Source organism: Eutrema salsugineum, unplaced genomic scaffold (genome assembly GCF_000478725.1).
Source record: "Eutrema salsugineum unplaced genomic scaffold, Eutsalg1_0 scaffold_5, whole genome shotgun sequence".
NCBI lineage: Eukaryota > Viridiplantae > Streptophyta > Magnoliopsida > Brassicales > Brassicaceae > Eutrema > Eutrema salsugineum.
Window position 1 is genome coordinate 12,936,702 of NW_006256612.1, and position 20,588 is coordinate 12,957,289.

Sequence of the window (20,588 nt, forward strand, 5' to 3'; positions counted from 1 at the left end):
AAACTCTATTTATAGGACTCCTTGTGGCAGTCATATTCTCAAATACAAAACACAATGAGCATCTGTAAGTGGCAATTTCTTTTCAATCAGATTTCAGTTGTCACTCCATCCTTTTCTCTTCTTCCTCAAATGCAAAGACTAGAAGAACATGCAAACAAGAACAAACAGTTGACTCGAAAACCGCGACATGTTTATTGTTTTTGTTTTAAAGAAATCCGCGAAATGTTCAACTGTTGGGATATAACAAACAAAAAAAAACAACGTAAGAACCTTAGGTTTGCCAATCCACTATCTGTATCACATAAACTTTTGGGAAATCTTTTGCTCGGATGATGATTACAATATGATGATCATCGCATCATGAGAGGCCCTGTGTTAGCCGGTTTCTGGAAAACTCGAACCAAAGGCATTCCATCTCCATCCTCTGTGTTTTGAACCCTCCAATTCCGATCCTTTTTCCTCTGCGGCTTTTTGTGCTGTTTATGTGAAGCCGTTTGCTTCTTCACTGTCACTTTCTTTGAAGACGCAAGCCCGTTTGCAAGATCAAAAGAGCTCAAATCATCTAGAACCTCACCAATACCAGGAGCTTGCTCACTCTCCGTCTCATCTCCTACGTCAGAGTCTTCGGAATCAGAGCCTTCTACAGCTCCGGTGCCTTGACTTTCATCTATCTTCGATTCCTCACCTAGGCTCATTCCAGGTGGCATTGCAAAATGTGGAAGCTTACCTCCAATGTAATCTTTTAGAATCAGCCTCGCTGCTTTCGTTTCATCAGGTAGTCCACTAGAGGCAACGTAGCCACGAGAAGCACAGTAAGCTCTCAAAAGCTCTGCAGCAAGAGGCGGACGCGACTGACGCTCATAAGGTTTGGGTTTAGGAAGAGAAATGTTGTAGACACTCTCGATGACATGGCGTGGGACTTTGTCAGCCACCACCTGGATAGCTTCACGGTGCTCTGTCATCCTATCAATCGGAAGTACACCACTAGCAATCATCTCATATCTCGAGCTTGAGAACGAAGGGAAGACTAAACCAGGACAATCGCATAGCATAAGCTCATCAGAGATGATCAAAGTCTGGAAATGCTTTGTCTTTCCTGGTGTAGAGGTGACACCGGTTCGCTTCTGACCCACCAATGCGTTGATCGTAGAACTCTTTCCCACATTTGGGTACCCAACAAAACCAACCACAGCATTCTCACGTTGAGATTCACTAGAATTCCTCACTTTGACAATCTCTTGAGCCTCATATTGTAAACGGCTCAACAGCTCGTCCCTGCCATATATCACGACTTCTGGATCATCTGTCTTCTGAAAGTTATCCGGTTTTCTCCATGGCTCTTTCAAGACTTTACCTTCTAGGGCAGCTGTAGCAGCTATGGCTGACCAGAAGACAAACAGAATGTTGTTTAGGCGGAAATATTCTGCCCATTTCTCCCTACAGATATGTTAGAAAGCAAAAAAATTCCATTAGAAGACCAAAAAAAAGGGTTGGAGGCAAAGTAGCAAGGGAAAAGAAGCTTACCTGACATAAGGAGGCAAAAGATCTGCCTTGTTAACTAGAAGCATTATTTTCTTATGCTCATCGATTTCTCGAGCATATGCCTGTGTCAGGTAGGTCGAATCTTTTAAGTAAATGATATCGATCAGGAATACGGTGTCAAGTTGGAGTTTGAAGTTAAAAAAGAATGCACAGTACCTCGAGATCAGGGCAACGGTAAAACAATGGATCTCTAGCATCAACTACCATAACAATCTGAAATAAAGTATAAATAACCAATCAATTGCAGAGAATTGAGCTTAATAAGAGGGTTAGTACAACTTGCCAGAGACTTACCAAATCACTACGTTCAAGAACTCGCCAAAGCTGTCTCCAGATGTCGAGGTTCTTCTCGAATGGAGTCAACACAAGCTTTTCATTTTCCTCGAGCCTACACCCAAAATACAGGAGAACAAGTAAGCACGTATAACAAAATTAAAGCATCGAAGTTCACCATTTGAGAAAACAATGTGACAGAAACTGACTAAATTGTCCCATCTGCTATCACCAACAAACATTTCAGTGACAGATATTGATTTGTATATCGGTAAACACACTGAAGAAGGAAAACAATGAGAAAGGGTCATTAAAATGGGGTAGAAAAAGAAAAGAAAAAAAAGCTAACCTCACAAGCATTCGGCGCCAACTCAGAAAAGCTTGTTTTTCATTAGCATCAAGTTCTTCCACTGACATTTCGGGTGTCCAAGGAGGTCTGGAGATGAAGAACGGAGCAGAAAAAAAAACGATGCTCAGTCTCAGAGCTATGAAAAAAGGGAAAAATAAACTTAAAAGAGAATAAAACCACGTGCCTTCGGGGCACTTGAAGACTACTGGCGTGTAAAGCCTCTTCTATCTTCTGCTGCTCTCTCCATTCTTCAGCAGCTACAGTACTTGAGCTGGAATTTGTGTCTCTGTGAATTAGAGAAACAGCTAGTGAGCACATATCAGATGTAATTGTTCTCCATTCTTCATTATTAGCTAAACAATAAGTTGAACATCTTATATGAAAACCCACTGGTTGATTCTGGTCACCAAAATCTCAACAAACAGAGCTCAAAGAATAATGATTGCAACGTGCGCTAAAATTTCTTATTACAATCAAATGACCCAAAAGAGAGGAATTTGAAGCTTACAGATTGATGGGCAAAGGTGTGGTGTTGCTGTGGTTAATGGTGAAAAGACGCTCTGCCTCCTCAGCCTGCTCGATGATGGCGTCGATGTCGCTGACCTCGGTGACGGATTCGAGAACCTTCTTCTGGAGATTCTTGTAGTACTTGCCTTTGTCTTTGGATTCTTGAATCATATGGTTGTGGTGCTTCACCAGGGATCGCCCTAACGTCGTCTTTTCGGTCTTCCCCATCTCTCTCTCTCTCAATAAACCCTAAGAATCTAAACCCTTCGATATGGATTCAACGGCGCTTTTGTTATGTTATGTTAACCCTAAGAAAACGTCAGCCGCCGTCCGCACTGGCTGCACGGTGAAGCTGAATTCACGAGTTTTTTTTTTTACGATTTTATATAAAAATTGTGATTCCAAGAAAGAAAAAAACAGAGAGGGTAAAGTGGGTAAAGAAGGCTTAGGAACAAACTAATTTACTTGTCAAACAGTTTCAAAAAGTTCCGACCGGAACCTCCCCGGCAAATCCTTCCGATGGAACATCCTCGTCCACTGTCGTTCGTCTTGCCAAATCCGTCCGACCATTCCGGTATAGCGTTAGGCCTTCTTGACGGTAACTTTGAGGACCTCGGAGATCTCCTCCTCCGTTCTTCAAATCTAACGTCTCGTCTAAAACACGACTCTTCTCATCTAAACGACCGTCTTCTCCATCTCCGGACAAATCTGACCAAACTCGCCGTTTCCTGGATCTCCACCTCGCTTTCCGCTAAAAATTCACTCGATGATCTGAGATTCAACCTCGAAAGCCTGAGCCTTGCTACATCTCTCCGTCAGTGACCCAACCCTCGTGTTTTATTCGGTGATGAAGCTATTAGTTTTGTCTGATTGTCTCCGATTTCATTTGTAGCTGAGAGTCGTACGGATTCTGTCGGAGAGCAAACGAATCGGGAGTTACAGCAACTTGTTGATGAATTGTGTCGAATTCAGAACACGCGCAGATATTTCGGTGAGTTGGGCTCTCCATTCTTTCCGTGTTCATCTTCTTTCTCCTTGGGACTCTTTGAGTAGTCTTGTTTGCTTCTAGTGTAACAGTTTCAAGAGCTAAGCTCATAAAAATATTCTATTTTTCAGTGACTGCCTTAAAGTTGGAAAGTCTGGTAGGAGATCTTGAAGATTCAGTGTTTCATCCTATGAGTAACAACAGAGGAAGTATGCTTCAAGTAAAGCTCTCTTTTTTTAGTTCCACAAGTAAAGTATAATGAATCGTGGCTGGTACATATGAAGAAAGATTTAATACTTTTGTCCTTAGATGCAGGATCTTGCATTCAAGCAAGAGAGGTTCAACCATGCCATTAAGACCATGAATGAAATTGAAGAAATACTTGGTGATGTCACAAGGCATCACCCACAGTGGCGCCGCCTTGTAGATTCTGTTGATGGTAGAGTAGATAAATGTTTGTCCACTCTACGCCCACAAATTTTCGCAGAGCACCGAGCTTTTCTCTCATCTCTTGGATGGCCACCAAAGCTGGCAACAACGAAAATCGAGCATGGAGACGTTGCTAATATCCCGAATCCTCTACTATTGGTGCAAGGAGATAAAAAGGAATCTTATTCCCAAAGCTTTCTACTCCTCTGTGGTTTACAGCAACTCAATACCATGAAGGAAAAACGGAAAAAGCTTAATAAAATGCCCAAAGAATATAAGAATGTTGGACTTTGGGCAACCGATGAACTGGTAACACCTGTTGCATCTCGGATGGAGTATCATTTCATGAAATGGGCTGAACAACCAGAGTTTATCTTTGCGCTGGTCTATAAAGTTACAAATGACTTCGCTGATGGGGTGGACGATTTCTTACAGCCTTTGATTGACAGAGCTATGTTAGTAAGCTGTAGTGCTAAAGAAGCTTGGGTTTCAGCTATGGTCCAGATGCTATCCTGTTTCTTAGAGAAAAAGGTTTTTCCTAGGCTTATTGAAATGTTCAAGGAGAGGCACATGAAATCTGAAGCTATTTCATCGTGGTTCCATCTGGTCGATCAGATGGTTACATTTGATAAACAGATGCAGTCATGTGTAAATTCAGACACTTGTCTTTCTTATGAAGGCTCTTCGATAGCGTTTTCTCAAGGTATGTCAGTAATGGGGCTATTTTGTAAGAAACCCGAGTGGCTCAAGACCTGGGGGAAGATTGAGTTTAAGGATGCTTATAGAAAACTTAAAGAGGACATCAAGAATGAGAAAGCTTGGGTAGTTGATTGTCAGGGAACTAGACTTGGTAATGAATCCAACTCACGGTCTGCAAAGTATGTTCTATCTACAAGAGAAGATTATAAAGCGCCATTTGTTGCAGACTCTTTTCTTAGCAGGACTTGGACGTTGATAGACCATGGTCTATCTCTACCAGCCATTCTGCCGAGGATCCAATTTGTAAGAGCTACTGCCACTAAATTTCTCTGGTATATATTCAAAATCCTGTTACTGGAGTTCAAGAAGACTGATCTCTCCCAGTATTGTTCTTTAGAAGATACACTGATACAAGCCTGTGGACCGATTAATGCTGCTCGGTATCTTGAATCGAAACTACGTGAATGGAGTGATGACTTGGCTTTTGTAGAGATGTGGGCTGCCGAAACCAGTGTCGAAGTTGGTAGAGAACCTGCAGTTTCCTGCCAAGGCTGCTTTTTTGGGGAAGAACTGAGAAGCCTTGTTGATTTGGAAACAAATTGGCTTATGGATATAATTACAGTTTGTCTCCACCAATTCGACAATCTCTGCAGCGACCAGTTCAACAACAATGCGGATTCATGGGAGGAGGAGGAGGTCGTTACCGGTTCCAGCAATTTAACAGTGTCCCAGGGTGTCGCAGAAGCACTGGACAGTTTAAGAAGGCATCTTTGTGTTCTTCAGCTAAACATGAACCCAAAAGACTTCTTGGACTTGTGGAGGAATCTCGCGGAAGGGCTTGACCATTATGTTTCTTGTAAATTTTTCTCAGGAGAAACTGTTTTACTGAGAAAAAGGTTTGAGGTCGATGCAGAGGCACTTCTCATGGTTTTTCAACCTTACTGTGTTCGTCCTGGTGCATTTTTCCCTCGTGTGAGAGAAATTCTTAGGCTGTTGAGGATGCACGAGGAAGAGAAGGCACGACTGAGAGGAGCTCTAAGTCGTAATGGAAGCGATTGTTTAAGTTTGTTTGGTATCTCTAACTTGTCTCGTCAACTTGTAGAACAATTTTTGTAGGTGTTACTAGTCATGAGTGCCATTTTGTAAAACAGTAAAAAGTTGTATATATCACGACTCAGCGATTATCTTCTCAACAAAAGTAAATCTGTTAAAACCAAAAGAATGGGAAGAGATGATCATGTACTGATATTTCTCTTGAGGGAAAATCTACAGAATGAAAAGTCCAAGTAAAGAATCAAGAGAACTCTTGGATCAAGGGCTCGTAGAACAATCTATATGCGTCCATGACTTCTAAATACCACATGGCTTCACGATCTGGGCTTCCCGACAGGTCAACCATCTTATGAACCTGGATTCAGATAAAAACAATTAACAAAGACGGTTTCAGTTATAGAGCACAAAATCTTAGCATTGCATGTAAATGCTGATGGATGTTGAATCTGATGATACTCTCACTTCAAAACTAACATCACAAGAGAAGATGAATCTTAATCACTATTTGTGGAATTAGTGACCATTAATTTCCTAAGGAAGCATCATCAGTTGCAGAAACCAATTTTTCTAAAAGTCAATCTCTAGTCAAACTAAAACCACAACAAAGAATCACATTTGAGAGGAAGCATATCAAAGACGTGAAAGTTGCATATTATCATATGATGAAACAGAGGGAGAAATAAACCTTAAGCAGAGGTATCTCTCCCGTACGGATTTGGAATACACCAACAACCATCAAGTACATTCCTGAGCAAATAGATTATTCTTGATACGAACAATAGTCACTAATCCAAAAACCAAAAGCGAAATGAAAATGGTACCGAAACCTGATTTCCATTGACGATGGGCAAAGTCGCTGCAGAGGCCGAGCTCGACAAGACCGGTCCCGTCATCTAAGACCATACGGCCATCGGAGATGACCTGATCGAATACTAAAACGCCCTACAATACAAGAATCGATGTCGTCGAAACAATTTAGAGATGAGAAAAGTGAGACAATTAAGAGTATGATAGATCGGAACCTGTAACCAAGCACGTTGAAAGAGTACACCGCCTAGGGCGGTGGCGTTCTGCGAAGACGTCGGTTTAGCGTCCCGGAGCTGGGAGATAAGCATCTTCACCGCCGCTAAGCTGTAATCCATTTCCCCGGCGAGCACTCCTCTCGATCCGAAATAATAATATACGCCGGAACTTGATAACGGAATGCGAATCGCGATCAATAATTTCGAACCGGAATTTTTATTGGTTTATACATTAATTGACAATAAAATCACATTTATCAATATATTATTTATTATTATTCTTTAATTTTTAAATACTAAGTGTTACCTATTATTAAATTTTTACATAACGATCTGATTTAGAAGTTAATTTTAGGGAGGCTTAGTGGAAATTGGATTAGCTAGTTGATTTCAAAAATGTAGAAATTTGTTTATTAACACGTTGCATAGAGTTTGTGTACTTAAAATGTGATTGTTTTTCTTTTGATTCTAATGCTTGTCTATGACTATATAAGTATATCACAGTCATACTAAAATATTTTTGTTTTGGAACTTTGTCATACTAAAATCATATAAGAATGGTATAGATTTGTACACTTTTAATGATAAATAAATAAATAATTTAGATTAAACAAATTTAGAGAGAAATGGAAAAGAAAATCTGGATCAATCTTATCCAAGATGTAGACCCACAATATCTAAGAAAATAGTGAGGTGTCACAAAGCTATTGATTGATAACACATCCTCGAAATCTCTACCTTCGTCCACAAAAATCAGTCTATTTCTTGTTAATATTGAGTTCGTATCTAGTTAAAAAAAAAAAAAAAAGGTAATCGGTTTGGGAGAAAGAAGCAAAGGAGAAAAATGGCAGCAACATTTACAACCCCATCGACGGTGATAGGCCTCGGAGGATCATCTGTTTCTCCCAGACCCTTCTCTTCATGTAGTTTCTCTCTCTCTTTCTCTCTCTTTTTTTTTTCTTTTGATCATCTGAATAATTGAATTAAACATATAATATGTCGATAGTAATCTCTGGTGATGTTTTTAGCTTTCTTAAAACCAACATTAAGAGCAAAGAACCCTCTGAGACTCGCCGGGGCATCGGGGGGAAGATTCACATGGTGAGTTACTCTTTATTTTCTTCCTCATAATCAATGCTAAACTTATATTAGTAACAAGAATCAGTGTTTTTTTAATTTTAAAAAGCACATACATAATTTAGTGTTTTGTTTAAGAATAAAAATGTATAGTTATGTAACTTAATTATAAGAAAAAAATCATAATAATAATTATTTATTGTTGTGAAATTTGAAAAAGCTTTGAGAGGAACTGGTTGAGGAGAGATCTGAACGTGGTGGGATTTGGGTTGATCGGATGGCTAGCTCCGTCGAGCATTCCGGCGATAAACGGGAAGAGTCTGACGGGTTTATTCTTCGACAGCATTGGAACTGAGCTCGCTCATTTCCCAACTCCTCCAGCTCTCACTTCACAGTTCTGGTTGTGGTTGGTTACGTGGCACTTGGGCCTCTTCCTCTGCCTCACCTTCGGACAAATCGGATTTAAGGGCAGGACTGAGGATTACTTCCAAAAATAATTCATGCCTCTACTATATCATTTGTACTATATCTCACTCTGTCTTTGTCTCTCTCCTTTGCAGCGTTCTCTGTGTAGTACCATTACTCAAAACAAAGCTTTCTAATTTCTTTGGTATTTGATGTTTCGTTCAATATCGATAAAAGTGTTTCTTCATGATCTTGATTCTAAGAATGTCGCAAGTCTTAAGTTTACATAAAGTAGAATAAGTTGGAGTTTCGTTTTCCATCAGCCATGATGAGTGGAATTGGATCAAAGCTTCCACATGATTCCACCTTTTAAGAATAAGTGGATACGATACGGCATTGATTGTATTTTCCAGTAATTTACAAACAAAAGTAATTTGAAGCATACAAAGATGTGTCTACAAACCCTGATGATCTCGAAGCTTTAAAAATTCGAGAGAGAGAGAGATCGAGAGAGAGAGAGAGAGAGAGAGAGAGAGAGAGAGTCCGTTGGCTAGAAGAAATGTTGACAATAGAATTAATGAAAAGTTGGTCCATGAGTTAAAAACAAGGGAGCAGTGCAAGTATCTTATAAATTCCTTTTAGAGGTTCCGACAACACTTTGTTCAAAGGTATTAAAGAGAACAAAACTACGTTTTAACTACACAATCCTAAATCAAACCGCCACAGTACTGTTCCACACATCGACGCCGACCCAGCGCAGCTTCATGGTTGATGCGCATTTTGTAAAGCTCGGGTCACCATGTCGATGAATTCATTCTCCTGTCATAAAAGCAACTCGTTAGGTTTGGGCAGCAGCTCAAGTCAAAGTAATGTGGTAAAGGACAAACCTGAACCAGCTTTAAAAGGGCTTCTTTGACTTTCTCTCTGTTGATAACCGGGACACTGGGTGCAGGAGCGAGTGATGCTGGTGGCGTTGGTGGTGGGAAAGGCTGGAGCAGCGGAGTACCATACTGGCGCTGCTGGTGAGTCGCATTATTAGGGTTCAAAGGAGGAGCAGTGGGGATAGAAGATGAACCAGGAATGAAGTGTGGTTGTGCCACCATCCGTGGGGGCCCAAAGAAAGAGGATGGCTTCACCAAATCCGTGTGAACGTTGGAGTTGCTGTTGATAAGATCCGGATTGTTGTCAAAGAGAGGCATCAGAGGAGAGGAGGATTGTAGAAGCGGTGGTGATTTAATCTGTGGAGGTGCAACTGCCGCTGCAGAAGGGGTCATGGTGGGTTGGTGAGGTTGTAGAGGAATTGCTGATGATTGGTATGGTGGTCCACTTGCCCCACTCAAAGTGTTCCCAAGATTCATCGCTGACTGTAGTCAAGCCAACAACATTATCGATTAATTCAGGCTTACAAGTTTGAGGAGCTGAAGTAAGTAAATCGATGATTTGTGCCCAGAATCCAAGTTGGACCGATTTACTAAGTTAAAGATAATTCAAGACTCTCGAACAAATTAATGATGTCATGATGATGAAGGCGATAGTGTGAGTGAGTAACAAAAGCTTTAGAGACTTACGCTGTAGAAGTTGATGAAAGCAGGGTCATCAGGGGCATCCCTAGCAGTTGAAGATGGTTCAAGAGGACCATCCATAACTGCCATTGTAGGCACAGCTTCCAATTCCTCAAACTCACTGCAGAACATAGAAAAATCCAACTCTATTTTAACACATACGAAAAAATAGCAGCTGAAAAAGTGATGTAGATTTTCGCCGCAAGTACGACACATCCTATAAAACAACTAATGTCGCAATGTCTAAATCTAAACATGGAATATCTTACCTTTTTGAAGATGACGCTGGCTTCTGGTTTACCTTTTGATATGCATGAAGTAGTCTGTCATGCCAAGGAACCATTAGTTGAGGATACAACGAGTACGGAAATAAAAATGGTAAAAGAAATCTACAAGAAACATCTTCATGAAAGCAAAATGTTTGCCAACAAGAATCTGTTTGACAATATAGGCAAATAGTAGACGATAACGATACTATTCATGATCCAACAATTGATACCTATGTCTACGTGTTTTCATGGATCTGGTTTTTTTTTATGATTATCCAATCTTAAAATCAGTTTCTTAGGGGTAAGTAGAAGTCAACTGTATTTACCTGTCGAAAAGACTTGCTACTTCCTCACATTCACGTTTATTGTAGAACCAAATGCCATTTACTTCTTGAGCTGCATTACGGTAAAGTAAATATGGACCTTGGACTTCATACTCAAAATCCCCCAGAAGATCTTCCACCAGATTATCTGCCAAGACAAAATTCAACAATACACTGATGATTACTAATACTAACTCCTTAATCAAGATCTCAAAATAAATTCCTGGAGTTAATCGGTATTCGGTAAGAAATATCAATCAATTTTACTGAGGATCTAAACCCTGTCTAACCCAATCCTTTCGATTTAGATGAACTAAAACACCGACTACTCTCTCCTAACAAATCGAAAGTCATTGTTACAGATCGCTACTTCTGCTAGCAAATCATCGCAAAGGGAGTAAATGAATGTAACCAAATCACAGGAAAAATCAATGAGAACCAAGTATAAGAACAAATAAAAAACAATGACATTAACTCAAACAGCAATTTGATGCTTCTTCCCCTAAGAATCAACCAAAGAAAATAAAGGATGGAAAGACATATAGCTTACACAGAAAGAAAGAGTAGACACAAGACATCAGAAAAGGAACCTAAACCAGAACTGGGAAGAGAATCCTAACCTGTATTCCTACGATTCATCACAATAAACTGAAATCGAGGTTGTTGTTTATTTCTGAAATAAAAACAAAGTGGATCCATCAGATTTTAAACGATAAAAGTTCACATAGATAACATCACACATAGTTGAAGTCCTACAGTACTTACCTTTTGACAACAAACAAAGAACCTTCAACATCCTTACGACTCTGAATCAAAAAGAAAAAGGGCAGATCAGTAAGTAGCAAAGCAAACATCAAATTATGCATACACGTCTCTGAATAGATAAGGTACGATGGTTAATTGAAACTTACCCATTGACTGAGCTCAATGTTGAATTCGTAGAAGGTGACATGAGCAGCTGTGATAAGGATTTCCTCGATGAAGGGATCGATTCGCTGGAGAACTGTGAGATTGAGGAGCCTCGTACTGTTCTGGTCCAGATTTGGGATCAGCTTCGCGTTCTGTGACATCTTTTGCAAGCGAGGATCAGATGTGAGGGAATATCGATCCGATTTAGCGTTAATCGGATGAACCCTAGACTTCCGATTTATCAAAAGCTGAGATTTGGGGTTGGAAAAGAAAACGCAAGCTTTTGGAACGCACGAAAGCACTTCGTTTTAAGTTTTTTTTAATCAGTAATCTGAGAAAATCTAACAAAAAAAAATCACCAAATATTTTATTGTTTTTTATAATGATATAAAATACGATTTTCCTATGGTTTAAAAAATACATTAAGTTTCATAATTATTCCAGCTTAATATTTAGCTTCAGAATCGTACGTATTATACACACTAATCCAGCGTCTCTTATTTTATCTTTTTGTCTGTTGACATTTCTTGTTAATAGAAAAAAAAAGTCTGTTAAGTCGAAAACGTAAGATACAAGTACGGTTGTTAGATAGAAACTCTGTTTTTTAACCATATTTAGACAGAATCGAATTTATTTCCCTTCTTCTCTAAATATATCTCAAGAGAATACAGAGCACAATGCCGAAGTAAGTTTTTTTTTTGTTCACGAAGAGAATTATCTGCGGGTTGGTTCTTCTACTGAAGATGCACACATCTAATTCAAGATCACATAAGCTACAAAATCCACTAACCAAAATCACTGCAGTTTCTTTTAATCATTCAAACAAAATCTAAAGAAGAGCAACACAATTCTTACACTCTTTCAAAGATGTCTGAAACAAAAACAAAGGGCTTATAGCCACCATTAAAGCAGCTCCGAGAGCTCAGAAGATTCTTTGTGGTGGTCCCATGGTGCTCTTCAGGTACAAACACCTCACCTACAAGATTCACGAGGCAATTAGAACAATTTAAGATAAAGACTAAAAAAAGGAACAGTAAAGAATAAACGTGGACTCATCATCACATACATTTTGCCAGTTCTTCTTCAATAGAGAGACGAGGAAGTTAACACTCATCTGGACGTTCTGAAAGATCTGCTTCTCTTCCATGGAAAGGTTACCAACTGCAACTCCCATGCAGAGAACCTTCTTCAGCTGAAATTTGACTGTGGCCTTTGTTTCATTTACCTTGGACTCTAACGATTCTTGGTGGCTCACAAGCGTTGGGAACTTTCCTGTATCAAAAGATCATAATACGTTAAAACATGAGAATAGGCACTGAATCGAAAAGCACGTGGTAAGTCAAGACCAAGAGATTTTACAAAACACATTGCCACAAGACAAAGAATACCCATAACTTTTTTTTACTATGAAAATAAAAACATAAGGTTGAGGGACAACATGGAATAATTAGCTTGCCTGCTTTGTTGAGACCAGGACCAAGAAGACGAGGAATCTGCTTAATAACAGATTCAGAGGCCAAGAAAGCATGGTATTTCTTCGCAAGCTTTTTGACGAGCTTCTTGTTTTTGTTAAGCTTTTTTAGAGACTCCACATCCATATAGTCTAGCCCCATTTTGTCAGCCTGCCCAAGTAAAGAAAAATACAATAAGCAAAGATTTCAAAATAAAAGACAATAGCAATGTTAAGTGATGACCAATTTCGAAAGGGGAAAAAAGAGGCAGAGACTTCAATGTACATGAAACAAGACATAGGAATGACCCATTTCCAAAAAAAAAAAAGGAAGTCGAATCTACATTCAAAAGACGATACTTTGATCAAATTAGTACACAAGTGACAAGATTAATCACCTCCTCGACATGCTGGGCATCTCCGAGCATGCAGATCTTCATCTTAGGACGGGGTATGTGTGGCAACTTGACAGATCCACTGAAACGCTTGTCCTTTTGTGGGTCATAATTCTTCAGACCGATCTGGAGCTCAAGAGTCTCCACAAAGTTGCGTTTCTTTTCATCGGATTTCGCTCTGATAACAGTAATGGCTTCTCTAACGGCCTCACTCTGAAGCTTACTGTAGCCAACAAGACGGTTTCAAGCAAATTACATCAACAAATAGAAATAATCAATAGTGCCAGAAGTATATCTGAGCAAACCACATTTTATACAGTCTCAATTAAAATCATTTTATCTCAGTACACTTAAGTAACTAAACCTTCCCACGAGCAATTTACAGAGTTATTATCCAAATTAAAAGGCCCAAGCAGAGAGCATTAAGACAACGTCAGGACAACTTTGCGTCATTTCAGAGCCATTCACATATCAAACCTATCAATCAAACGCATATGTGCAACTTCTACACACGGGCAGGCATTCAAACGCAACAACGATTGATTTACAAAGAACATTTGGTCATAAACTTAATTAGATTGGAAAAATAAACCTAAACCAAATTGCATATGAGAGAAGTCAAGTTCAATTCCGAGAACTGGTTTAAGAGATGCATACCTCATTTTGAGCTTGTCTCAAAGATCTGATCCTGGAAACCAACAAACAAAAAATAAGCCGAAAGGAACGAATGAAAGCTAGAAGAGAAGCTCGGAAAATAAGTATCAAAATATAAACGAAGAAGAATCAAGCTAGAAGTGACGCAGTCATTGAAGCACAAACCTGGACGAATAGACGGAAAAAAGACCTAAATTTGTGAAGTGCCGAACAATTTATACTAAGGAAAGCGATAAACTAAACTAAACCTAAATAAATTGGGCCTTAGATGCAACCAAGATAATATCAAGTAAAGCCCAAATCGTCATGAACCAAAGCGAACTGAACCATATAAAAATTTAGAGAAGAATTAAATTGAATACATATGTAATATGGCGAGATTACATTTGACTAATTGAATCTTGCGAAATCGCCTAAGAATTCACCGTATCTTGTGGACTTTCTTTCTGATGATGGTCTAGTCAAAGCCACTAAACTCAGCTAAGGCCCAGACTAAGGTTTATTGCTTCTGCTGATTCTTCAGGTTTGACTTTGTGCTCCTACGACGTCGTGTTGTGTTTGTATCTGTTCTGCGTGGTTTTTTTGCTTGAACTGCTAGATTAGAAGATGTCTGTTTCTCGAGCTCCCTCTTGACTATTCATTCGAGGAAAGCAGCAGAGGAGTGCCAGTTCATGGCGCAATTTCTGCTCACTGTTCAAGTCCTACTCACATTGACGTTCTGGATCGGATCAGGCTCGTCGACCCGATTCAACGTCGGCGATCATGTCCCTTTGTTCGTCAACAAAGTTGGTCCTCTCCACAATCCAAGGTAATTTCTTAAATCTCTTTGTCTAGCTTCAAGCATTTGAACTCCTTTTCCCAGGAAAATCGTCTGCATTTCGTTTATTTGGCATACATATCTGGTAGATGGCTTTATATGGTGACGCATTTCATATGAAATCTGAGAGAAGAGGTCTTTGTTTATATGGGATTGTGTATAGTTACGGAGAGATCCAAGTAAGAGAATGTTCAAGATATGATTTTTGTTTTAGCTGAGCTTCACAAGGAACACAAAGATGGCCCATTTTCTGAGACCCGTTTTAATGATTAGTGTTTTGCTTTTTTTTTTGGCAGTGAGACCTATCAATATTATGATTTGCCGTTCTGCCGTCCAGGTTAGTTTCTCATCACAAACTCAATTCTCAGGTTTTCCTTTTAACATGATAAAGTGTATCCCTTTTTAATAGTTCTTTGGCTTCCGAAATGGGAAATTCATTTTTGCTTCGAAATGCGTATGTGCCCCAAGTGCAGTGGTTAATTCAAGATCCTTTTATATATTTTGTAGAGCCTGTGATTGAGAAACAGGAAACTCTTGGGGAAGTTCTTAATGGTGACCGGTTAATGAGCCCGTTATATGAGCTGAATTTTGGGGAGGATAAAACTCATGTTATGTTGTGCCACAAGAGATTGACACCGAGTGAAATTGCCAGGTTCAGAGATACTATTTCTCAAGATTTCTACTTTCAAATGTATTACGACGATCTTCCCTTGTGGGGATTTGTTGGAAAAGTAGAGGCGGATTATTCTCGTCATGGGGAGAAGAATACTAAGTATTATATATTCAGTCACTTAAAGTTTAATGTTCTGTACAATGCAGACGAAGTTATTGAAATCAATAGTTTTAGCGATCCGAGTTATCTGGTTGATATATCAGAGAACACTGAGATTGATGTTCAATTTACATACTCGGTTTCTTGGAATTTGACTTCAGAACGGTCTGAGACAAGAATGAATAAGTACTCCCTGGCGTCACTTCATCCTATTAGCAAGAAAATTCACTTTTTCTCATTTCTTAACTCCATAAGTGTTGCTATTTTGTTACTTGGACTTCTTTCTTGGCTCTTCATGCGCCACCTCAAGAATGAATTAAGAAGGTGACAATTTATCTTGGGAGATTTTTTTTGTGTGTGTAGGTTAGCATATATGATGGTAATATTTAACCTGTTGGAGTTGACTTCTCATGTATTTCAGTTCTTTGAATGGAGATGAAGAAGAAAAGAAGGAAGTGGGTTGGAAACTTATACAAAGTGATGTATTTAGATGTCCTCGGAACATATCCTTGCTTTGTGCGTTCTTAGGAACTGGTACTCAGTTTCTAATCTTGTAAGCTTCTTTTATCTATGATTCCATTATTGTCATTCTGTTTTCGATATTTTCTAGTTTATCCAATCCTTTCCATTTGTATACTCTAAGAAAGTTATACATAAAGTAATTTTATCACACTCGATTGCAGCGGCAAATTTTACATTTTCTAGTAAGAAACCCAGCTTTGTCATGGCATTTCGTTAACTGCACTTGCATACATAAATACTTGCATAGTTATTGGCAGTTCTTTTCAAGTTAATTATACACGATGCATTCCAGTTTATATATTTATTGGGACTAAAGTCCAGTCACAATATGAATGGTATGCAGTGGCATTTGATGATTTGAAACACCTGTCTTCTTAATTGTTCCATGTATCTGACTTGTTTCTCGTCTTCAGGATTATTGCTCTATTTGCATTGGCCTTCACCGGTTTTCTGTACCCATACAATCGTGGAATGCTTGTGGCTTCTCTTGTTATCTTGTATACTCTAACTTCAGTAGTGGCTGGTTACACATCTGCTTCTTTACATGGCCATTTCGAGGGAACCAAAAAAGTAATTGACTTTTCAAGTGCCTTCTACATTCTCTGTTCTCGAATGATTCATTGTTTGTATAAAGTTAAACATTTGACCATTATTGCCTTTTTCAGAAAAGGAGTGTTCGTCTGGCTGGCATCCTCTACCCGGTTCCTTTCTTCATTATAGTTTCGATTCTCAACACTGTGGCAATTACATATGGGGCAACTGCGGCTCTCCCCTTTGGCACAATAGTCATCATCATACTCATTTACACTCTTTTGAATATCCCATTTCTCATGTTGGGAGGAGTTTTAGGTAACCGTTTCGGATTATTGGAGTTTCAACCTCCATCCGCTATTAAAAGAAACCCCCGAGAAATCCCACCACAGAATTGGTATCGGAGGAAGGTGTACCAGATGTTTCTTGGAGGCCTTGTACCTTTCAGTGCAGTTGTCCTTGAGTGGCACCAACTCTATGCAAGCTTGTGGGGGTTCAAAATATATACCTCGCCTGGAATAATGCTTTTCACATTCGTTGTGCTCATCTTATTGAGTGCGAGTGTTGGTATTATCTTGACCTACATTCAGCTATCCGGTGAGGATCATGAATGGTGGTGGAGGTATGTATTCTTATACGGTACTGTATTCTTTTCCATTCAAATATGTGAATTGGATTTAGACTAGGTATGATGAGAAGCCATCACAGATACACGATAAGTTGAGTATCTAGATTCAAACGGTCATAGTATGCAGTCATAGAAGGAAATGTGAAACATGATTGGCTTAGAATGTTTTCCTTTCAGAATCATCAATTGGTGGTTTCCAAAGGGGCATACTAAAATTGTAGATGATACTATGATAATTGTTTTGCAGATCAATATTGTGCGGAGGATTCACGGCGATCTTCATGTATGGGTATGGAGTATTGTTCTATCTGAGGTCTGACATGACCGGGTTTCTGCAGTTGAGCTTCTACTTGGGATACACTGCTTTGTTATGTTACGCTCTCTTCTTGGTTCTTGGAACCATAAGTTTCTTGGCTTCTTGGATGTTTATACGCCACATCTATCGTTCTGTCAAGCTCGAATAAATCCCAAGAACTAAGTGGTCCTCGTTCTTTCACGTGAAATATTAGAGACCATCTGTATCATTTTGGTATTTGTTTAGATTACCAGAAATATTAGAGACCATCTGTATCATTTTGGTTTGACACATCAATAACAATACTGGGTTTGTTGCAATGAACAGCTTAGAATCAGGCTAAAAGGTTGGTATGAGTTTGTTGTCTCTTTCATGTTTCTATGAAGGAATGAAAAATGATCTTACTAGAAGTAGAAAGAAAGGTACATTTTTCTTTTTATCCCATAGAGTTAGTCTCGGATCATATCACCCCTTCAACAACAAACTACATTACTTAGAAGTTAAATATGCAATAAAATAAAACAATCCAAACACACAATATACTAAGAATAAAATATCCCCCATCAATTTCACTTGCTTCCTATGTGGCTCGGTTTGCAAATGGGTGGCTGCACAACTCCATCATCTCCTTTTGAATCCGAAGCACTAGATCCCTCAATCTCACTCTTCACGCTTCCTGACTTGTGTTCAACAGCAACAACTCTTATTCTCTCTGAACCATCTTCTTCATCTTCCTCCTCTTCTTCTTCATTGTCGTCATATTCTGCTTCATGGCTGCATCTTGTATCAGCCTGGGAAGACGTGGCTTCCCTTTCTCTCAGAGTTTTCTCTGTGAGGCTCTTCAGCAACTTCATCACTTGGACCGCATACATCAATGCAGTTAGAGGGTCTGCCATCTAGACACAAAATCCAAAACAGAGCCAACACAATGACAAGACGATTAACACTATTTCAGATATCTGCCAACTAGCTCTCTTATATGTACAGTGCTCTGGGACTTATAAGTAACAGAGGCTTATCAAGTATCATTTCTAGTGTTGATCAGTGATTACTTGGGAAAGAGAAAATTTAAAAAAAAAAAAAAAAAAAAAACTGACCTGAGACATGTTGGGGGCAAAGACTAAGGCAAGGTTACGAGAGTTCATCTTGTTAACATGTTCAAACTGAACAACATCAGCCATGAGATTGATGGCCCAGTTGAGAAGAGAAGCTTCTGTTTGAGGTAAGAGCCTCACAACCTTAACAAAATCCTCGTCTGACTCACATTGCATCACTTGCTCCGATGGCAGAGGATCCAGTACACCTCTCGGTAGCTCTCTGAACCAAGCCTGAACATACATGCAAGCATGCATCAATCATCAAAAATTCAGGTGCCATTTCAATATAACAAAAACCAAGTTAAATTGAGAAGAAGAAGAAAGAACCTTTATAAGTCCGGCTAGACAGTGGACATCGATCCCATCAGGTATCATGCCTTTGTTTAGCTGCTCCCTTACAGACTCTTCCTCGCTGTTCTCTCCTGTTATTCTGAATATTCCTTCTACCTGAGACACATGCATGCATACGATTTTTTTTCAACAGTTTTTGGGATCACAAATCGGAACAAAATGGGGTTTGATTCACTCACCTCCAAGCCTCCTTGATCATAAAGCCTGCTCTGCAATAGCAAAAGTATCACAGGAACACAATTGCCTCTCGAATCGTAAGATAACTGCATGGACTCCGTCGATACCCCAAACACTGTTGCACTGCAGGTGAATCCAATCAAAAAAAAAACAAAAAAAAATTAAATCCATATGATATGAAAATATGAAATTTAAACAAATTTTTGCATCTGATCCAATAAACTTTGAAAAGTCCATTTACAAAATAGACTGATGAAACCAAGAAAGGGAATCCATTCTTTCTACCTTGCACTGGGAGCTTTTCTGGGGACATCGGGCTCGAACTCGGAAGGGAGGCCAAGGAAGCCATTGAAGCGATCAAAGGTCACGTGAGCCACGTGTCGGACATTGGTTGGACCACCAATGTCCATGGCTCGTCGGTCGTTTGCTTCCTCCACCGCCGTCGAGAAACAACGAGAAAGCTCCAGGACGACTCGACCCACCGACGACGCGGAGCCGCCGAACCGCCAAAGTTCGAGCTTGCGGCGCCTTCTCACTCTCTCTATCTCTCCTCACACAATCGCTGAATCTTCTCGCTCTTTCCTCCTCCAGAAGAAAAAACAGAGAAAGAAAAAAGTTGGGAACTTTTGGGCAAAGATTGATGATGTAACAAAAATAGAAGAGGTATTGGGTTAAGGAATCGTCATGGCCGGCAGCGAACTTGGTTACTTAACAAATTATTAAAAAGAAAAAAGTTGGCAATTTACACGTTACAAAGAATGTTGCAGAGATTGAGTGGCGATGAAGAAAAAAGGTTAGGAGGAAGGTGGAACGTGGGAATCACTACGTTTATTTTGATTTCTAAGTCTCTCTTTATAATAACATCTGTCTCAATTGAAATAAAATATAAAAAAAAAACCATTAGAGTGGGTTTTACTCTTCCTAATTGATAACATCTGTCTTTTATACTGTATTTTTGATTTTGGTGCTTAGGTGATCTATCTAATTAAATTTATGAAATCTCGTAAATGAATTTTATCCACACAAAAGAAATATCGTAAAGGATAGAACGTAACTTTCTGTATTTTTTTTTTTTTTAACAACTATCTTTATTTATATCAAATCAAAATACATGCAACATACATAAAATACAAACAATACAACATAACAAAACATGAAAATAAAATATGACAAATTTTCTCTGAGGATTTTCCCTCAAATAAAGTATCCATCCTTCATTCCTCGGATTCGCATTCAGTCTAATGCGATATTCAGTTATGGCTATTATCCATTGTTTTCCATGTTGTATTACATTGACCAATTCCCATTTAGGAACTAAAGATATTTGAACAATAAGAATCCAATTTACTGATTCTTCTGATCGAAATAAAATATGAGACTGCCAATTTTCAACGATTGTACGAATGTTGTCATACAACAAAGATGCATCTGCTCCAAATCGTTTTAATTTCCATGGTGGTTTCCATAGAAATAAACCCTTATTCATCAAAGCAAA

The 20,588-nt window shown here is 39.1% G+C and overlaps 8 protein-coding genes across 10 annotated transcripts; 3 read left to right on the forward strand and 5 right to left on the reverse strand.

The window, feature by feature from the left end:
- Positions 1-168: 168 nt before the first annotated feature.
- LOC18994033 (GTPase LSG1-2) lies at positions 169-3,028 on the reverse strand. Its single transcript, XM_006417629.2, has 7 exons — positions 2,673-3,028; positions 2,349-2,450; positions 2,165-2,251; positions 1,837-1,930; positions 1,699-1,755; positions 1,525-1,604; positions 169-1,437 (listed from the first exon to the last, which is right to left on the reverse strand). The coding sequence occupies exons 1-7, from the start codon at positions 2,897-2,899 to the stop codon at positions 351-353; spliced, it is 1,734 nt and encodes a 577-aa protein (XP_006417692.1). The 5' UTR covers positions 2,900-3,028; the 3' UTR covers positions 169-350.
- An 11-nt stretch (positions 3,029-3,039) lies between these two features.
- LOC18994034 (RINT1-like protein MAG2L) lies at positions 3,040-5,982 on the forward strand. 3 transcript variants are annotated; one of them, XM_024152043.1, is made up of 4 exons: positions 3,040-3,485; positions 3,564-3,662; positions 3,788-3,876; positions 3,972-5,982. In XM_024152043.1, exons 1-4 carry the CDS (start codon positions 3,191-3,193, stop codon positions 5,898-5,900), a joined length of 2,412 nt encoding a protein of 803 aa, XP_024007811.1. In that variant the 5' UTR covers positions 3,040-3,190; the 3' UTR covers positions 5,901-5,982. The 3 variants fall into 3 exon arrangements, with proteins under 3 accessions (XP_024007811.1, XP_006417693.1, XP_024007812.1); XM_006417630.2 differs by having other exon boundaries at positions 3,042-3,485; positions 3,966-5,982; XM_024152044.1 differs by having other exon boundaries at positions 3,247-3,662; positions 3,788-3,865; positions 3,966-5,982.
- Positions 5,928-7,093, reverse strand: LOC18994035 (recQ-mediated genome instability protein 2). The gene is made up of 4 exons (XM_006417632.2): positions 6,860-7,093; positions 6,665-6,779; positions 6,523-6,584; positions 5,928-6,192 (listed from the first exon to the last, which is right to left on the reverse strand). Exons 1-4 carry the CDS (start codon positions 6,977-6,979, stop codon positions 6,079-6,081), a joined length of 411 nt encoding a protein of 136 aa, XP_006417695.1. The 5' UTR covers positions 6,980-7,093; the 3' UTR covers positions 5,928-6,078.
- A 489-nt stretch (positions 7,094-7,582) lies between these two features.
- LOC18994036 (photosystem I subunit O) lies at positions 7,583-8,603 on the forward strand. Its single transcript, XM_006417636.2, has 3 exons — positions 7,583-7,782; positions 7,888-7,960; positions 8,157-8,603. Exons 1-3 carry the CDS (start codon positions 7,704-7,706, stop codon positions 8,431-8,433), a joined length of 429 nt encoding a protein of 142 aa, XP_006417699.1. The 5' UTR covers positions 7,583-7,703; the 3' UTR covers positions 8,434-8,603.
- A 331-nt stretch (positions 8,604-8,934) lies between these two features.
- Positions 8,935-11,705, reverse strand: LOC18994037 (mRNA-decapping enzyme-like protein). The gene is made up of 8 exons (XM_006417637.2): positions 11,407-11,705; positions 11,261-11,301; positions 11,116-11,168; positions 10,499-10,643; positions 10,173-10,226; positions 9,910-10,024; positions 9,229-9,705; positions 8,935-9,160 (listed from the first exon to the last, which is right to left on the reverse strand). Exons 1-8 carry the CDS (start codon positions 11,563-11,565, stop codon positions 9,104-9,106), a joined length of 1,101 nt encoding a protein of 366 aa, XP_006417700.1. The 5' UTR covers positions 11,566-11,705; the 3' UTR covers positions 8,935-9,103.
- Positions 11,706-12,158: 453 nt separating this feature from the next.
- On the reverse strand, positions 12,159-14,118 carry LOC18994038 (60S ribosomal protein L10a-1). Its single transcript, XM_006417638.2, has 6 exons — positions 14,069-14,118; positions 13,907-13,937; positions 13,253-13,472; positions 12,861-13,026; positions 12,471-12,676; positions 12,159-12,380 (listed from the first exon to the last, which is right to left on the reverse strand). The coding sequence occupies exons 2-6, from the start codon at positions 13,909-13,911 to the stop codon at positions 12,327-12,329; spliced, it is 651 nt and encodes a 216-aa protein (XP_006417701.1). The 5' UTR covers positions 13,912-13,937; positions 14,069-14,118; the 3' UTR covers positions 12,159-12,326.
- A 400-nt stretch (positions 14,119-14,518) lies between these two features.
- LOC18994039 (transmembrane 9 superfamily member 5) lies at positions 14,519-17,788 on the forward strand. The gene is made up of 7 exons (XM_006417639.2): positions 14,519-14,711; positions 15,017-15,057; positions 15,228-15,816; positions 15,914-16,045; positions 16,428-16,584; positions 16,680-17,167; positions 17,421-17,788. The coding sequence occupies exons 1-7, from the start codon at positions 14,575-14,577 to the stop codon at positions 17,635-17,637; spliced, it is 1,761 nt and encodes a 586-aa protein (XP_006417702.1). The 5' UTR covers positions 14,519-14,574; the 3' UTR covers positions 17,638-17,788.
- A 101-nt stretch (positions 17,789-17,889) lies between these two features.
- On the reverse strand, positions 17,890-19,888 carry LOC18994040 (rho GTPase-activating protein 5). Its single transcript, XM_006417640.2, has 5 exons — positions 19,379-19,888; positions 19,096-19,216; positions 18,893-19,012; positions 18,566-18,796; positions 17,890-18,364 (listed from the first exon to the last, which is right to left on the reverse strand). The coding sequence occupies exons 1-5, from the start codon at positions 19,501-19,503 to the stop codon at positions 18,038-18,040; spliced, it is 924 nt and encodes a 307-aa protein (XP_006417703.1). The 5' UTR covers positions 19,504-19,888; the 3' UTR covers positions 17,890-18,037.
- Positions 19,889-20,588: the final 700 nt, after the last annotated feature.

Excerpts from the sequence above, each read along its gene's own strand:
- LOC18994033 (XM_006417629.2), bottom strand. The coding sequence starts at position 2,899 with ATGGGGAAGACCGAAAAGACGACGTTAGGGCGATCCCTGGTGAAGCAC. Across the intron at positions 1,756-1,836 it reads TTCTTGAACGTAGTGATTTG|ATTGTTATGGTAGTTGATGC; the intron begins GTAAGTCTCTGG and ends ACTTTATTTCAG. Across the intron at positions 1,605-1,698 it reads ACCGTTGCCCTGATCTCGAG|GCATATGCTCGAGAAATCGA; the intron begins GTACTGTGCATT and ends TACCTGACACAG.
- LOC18994034 (XM_006417630.2), top strand. The coding sequence starts at position 3,191 with ATGGAACATCCTCGTCCACTGTCGTTCGTCTTGCCAAATCCGTCCGAC. Across the intron at positions 3,663-3,787 it reads GAACACGCGCAGATATTTCG|TGACTGCCTTAAAGTTGGAA; the intron begins GTGAGTTGGGCT and ends TCTATTTTTCAG. Across the intron at positions 3,877-3,965 it reads ACAGAGGAAGTATGCTTCAA|ATGCAGGATCTTGCATTCAA; the intron begins GTAAAGCTCTCT and ends TTTTGTCCTTAG.
- LOC18994035 (XM_006417632.2), bottom strand. The coding sequence starts at position 6,979 with ATGGATTACAGCTTAGCGGCGGTGAAGATGCTTATCTCCCAGCTCCGG. Across the intron at positions 6,780-6,859 it reads TTCAACGTGCTTGGTTACAG|GGCGTTTTAGTATTCGATCA; the intron begins GTTCCGATCTAT and ends CTTGTATTGTAG. Across the intron at positions 6,585-6,664 it reads CCATCGTCAATGGAAATCAG|GAATGTACTTGATGGTTGTT; the intron begins GTTTCGGTACCA and ends CTATTTGCTCAG.
- LOC18994036 (XM_006417636.2), top strand. The coding sequence starts at position 7,704 with ATGGCAGCAACATTTACAACCCCATCGACGGTGATAGGCCTCGGAGGA. Across the intron at positions 7,783-7,887 it reads TCCCAGACCCTTCTCTTCAT|CTTTCTTAAAACCAACATTA; the intron begins GTAGTTTCTCTC and ends TGATGTTTTTAG. Across the intron at positions 7,961-8,156 it reads TCGGGGGGAAGATTCACATG|CTTTGAGAGGAACTGGTTGA; the intron begins GTGAGTTACTCT and ends AATTTGAAAAAG.
- LOC18994037 (XM_006417637.2), bottom strand. The coding sequence starts at position 11,565 with ATGTCACAGAACGCGAAGCTGATCCCAAATCTGGACCAGAACAGTACG. Across the intron at positions 11,169-11,260 it reads TCTTTGTTTGTTGTCAAAAG|AAATAAACAACAACCTCGAT; the intron begins GTAAGTACTGTA and ends TTTTTATTTCAG. Across the intron at positions 10,227-10,498 it reads GTAGCAAGTCTTTTCGACAG|ACTACTTCATGCATATCAAA; the intron begins GTAAATACAGTT and ends TTGGCATGACAG.
- LOC18994038 (XM_006417638.2), bottom strand. Across the intron at positions 13,027-13,252 it reads ATGCCCAGCATGTCGAGGAG|GCTGACAAAATGGGGCTAGA; the intron begins GTGATTAATCTT and ends TTACTTGGGCAG. Across the intron at positions 12,677-12,860 it reads TCCTGGTCTCAACAAAGCAG|GAAAGTTCCCAACGCTTGTG; the intron begins GCAAGCTAATTA and ends CTTTTGATACAG.
- LOC18994039 (XM_006417639.2), top strand. The coding sequence starts at position 14,575 with ATGGCGCAATTTCTGCTCACTGTTCAAGTCCTACTCACATTGACGTTC. Across the intron at positions 14,712-15,016 it reads GGTCCTCTCCACAATCCAAG|TGAGACCTATCAATATTATG; the intron begins GTAATTTCTTAA and ends TTTTTTTGGCAG. Across the intron at positions 16,585-16,679 it reads ATTTCGAGGGAACCAAAAAA|AAAAGGAGTGTTCGTCTGGC; the intron begins GTAATTGACTTT and ends TGCCTTTTTCAG.
- LOC18994040 (XM_006417640.2), bottom strand. The coding sequence starts at position 19,503 with ATGGACATTGGTGGTCCAACCAATGTCCGACACGTGGCTCACGTGACC. Across the intron at positions 19,013-19,095 it reads ATGATCAAGGAGGCTTGGAG|GTAGAAGGAATATTCAGAAT; the intron begins GTGAGTGAATCA and ends CATGTGTCTCAG. Across the intron at positions 18,365-18,565 it reads TTGCCCCCAACATGTCTCAG|ATGGCAGACCCTCTAACTGC; the intron begins GTCAGTTTTTTT and ends TTTTGTGTCTAG.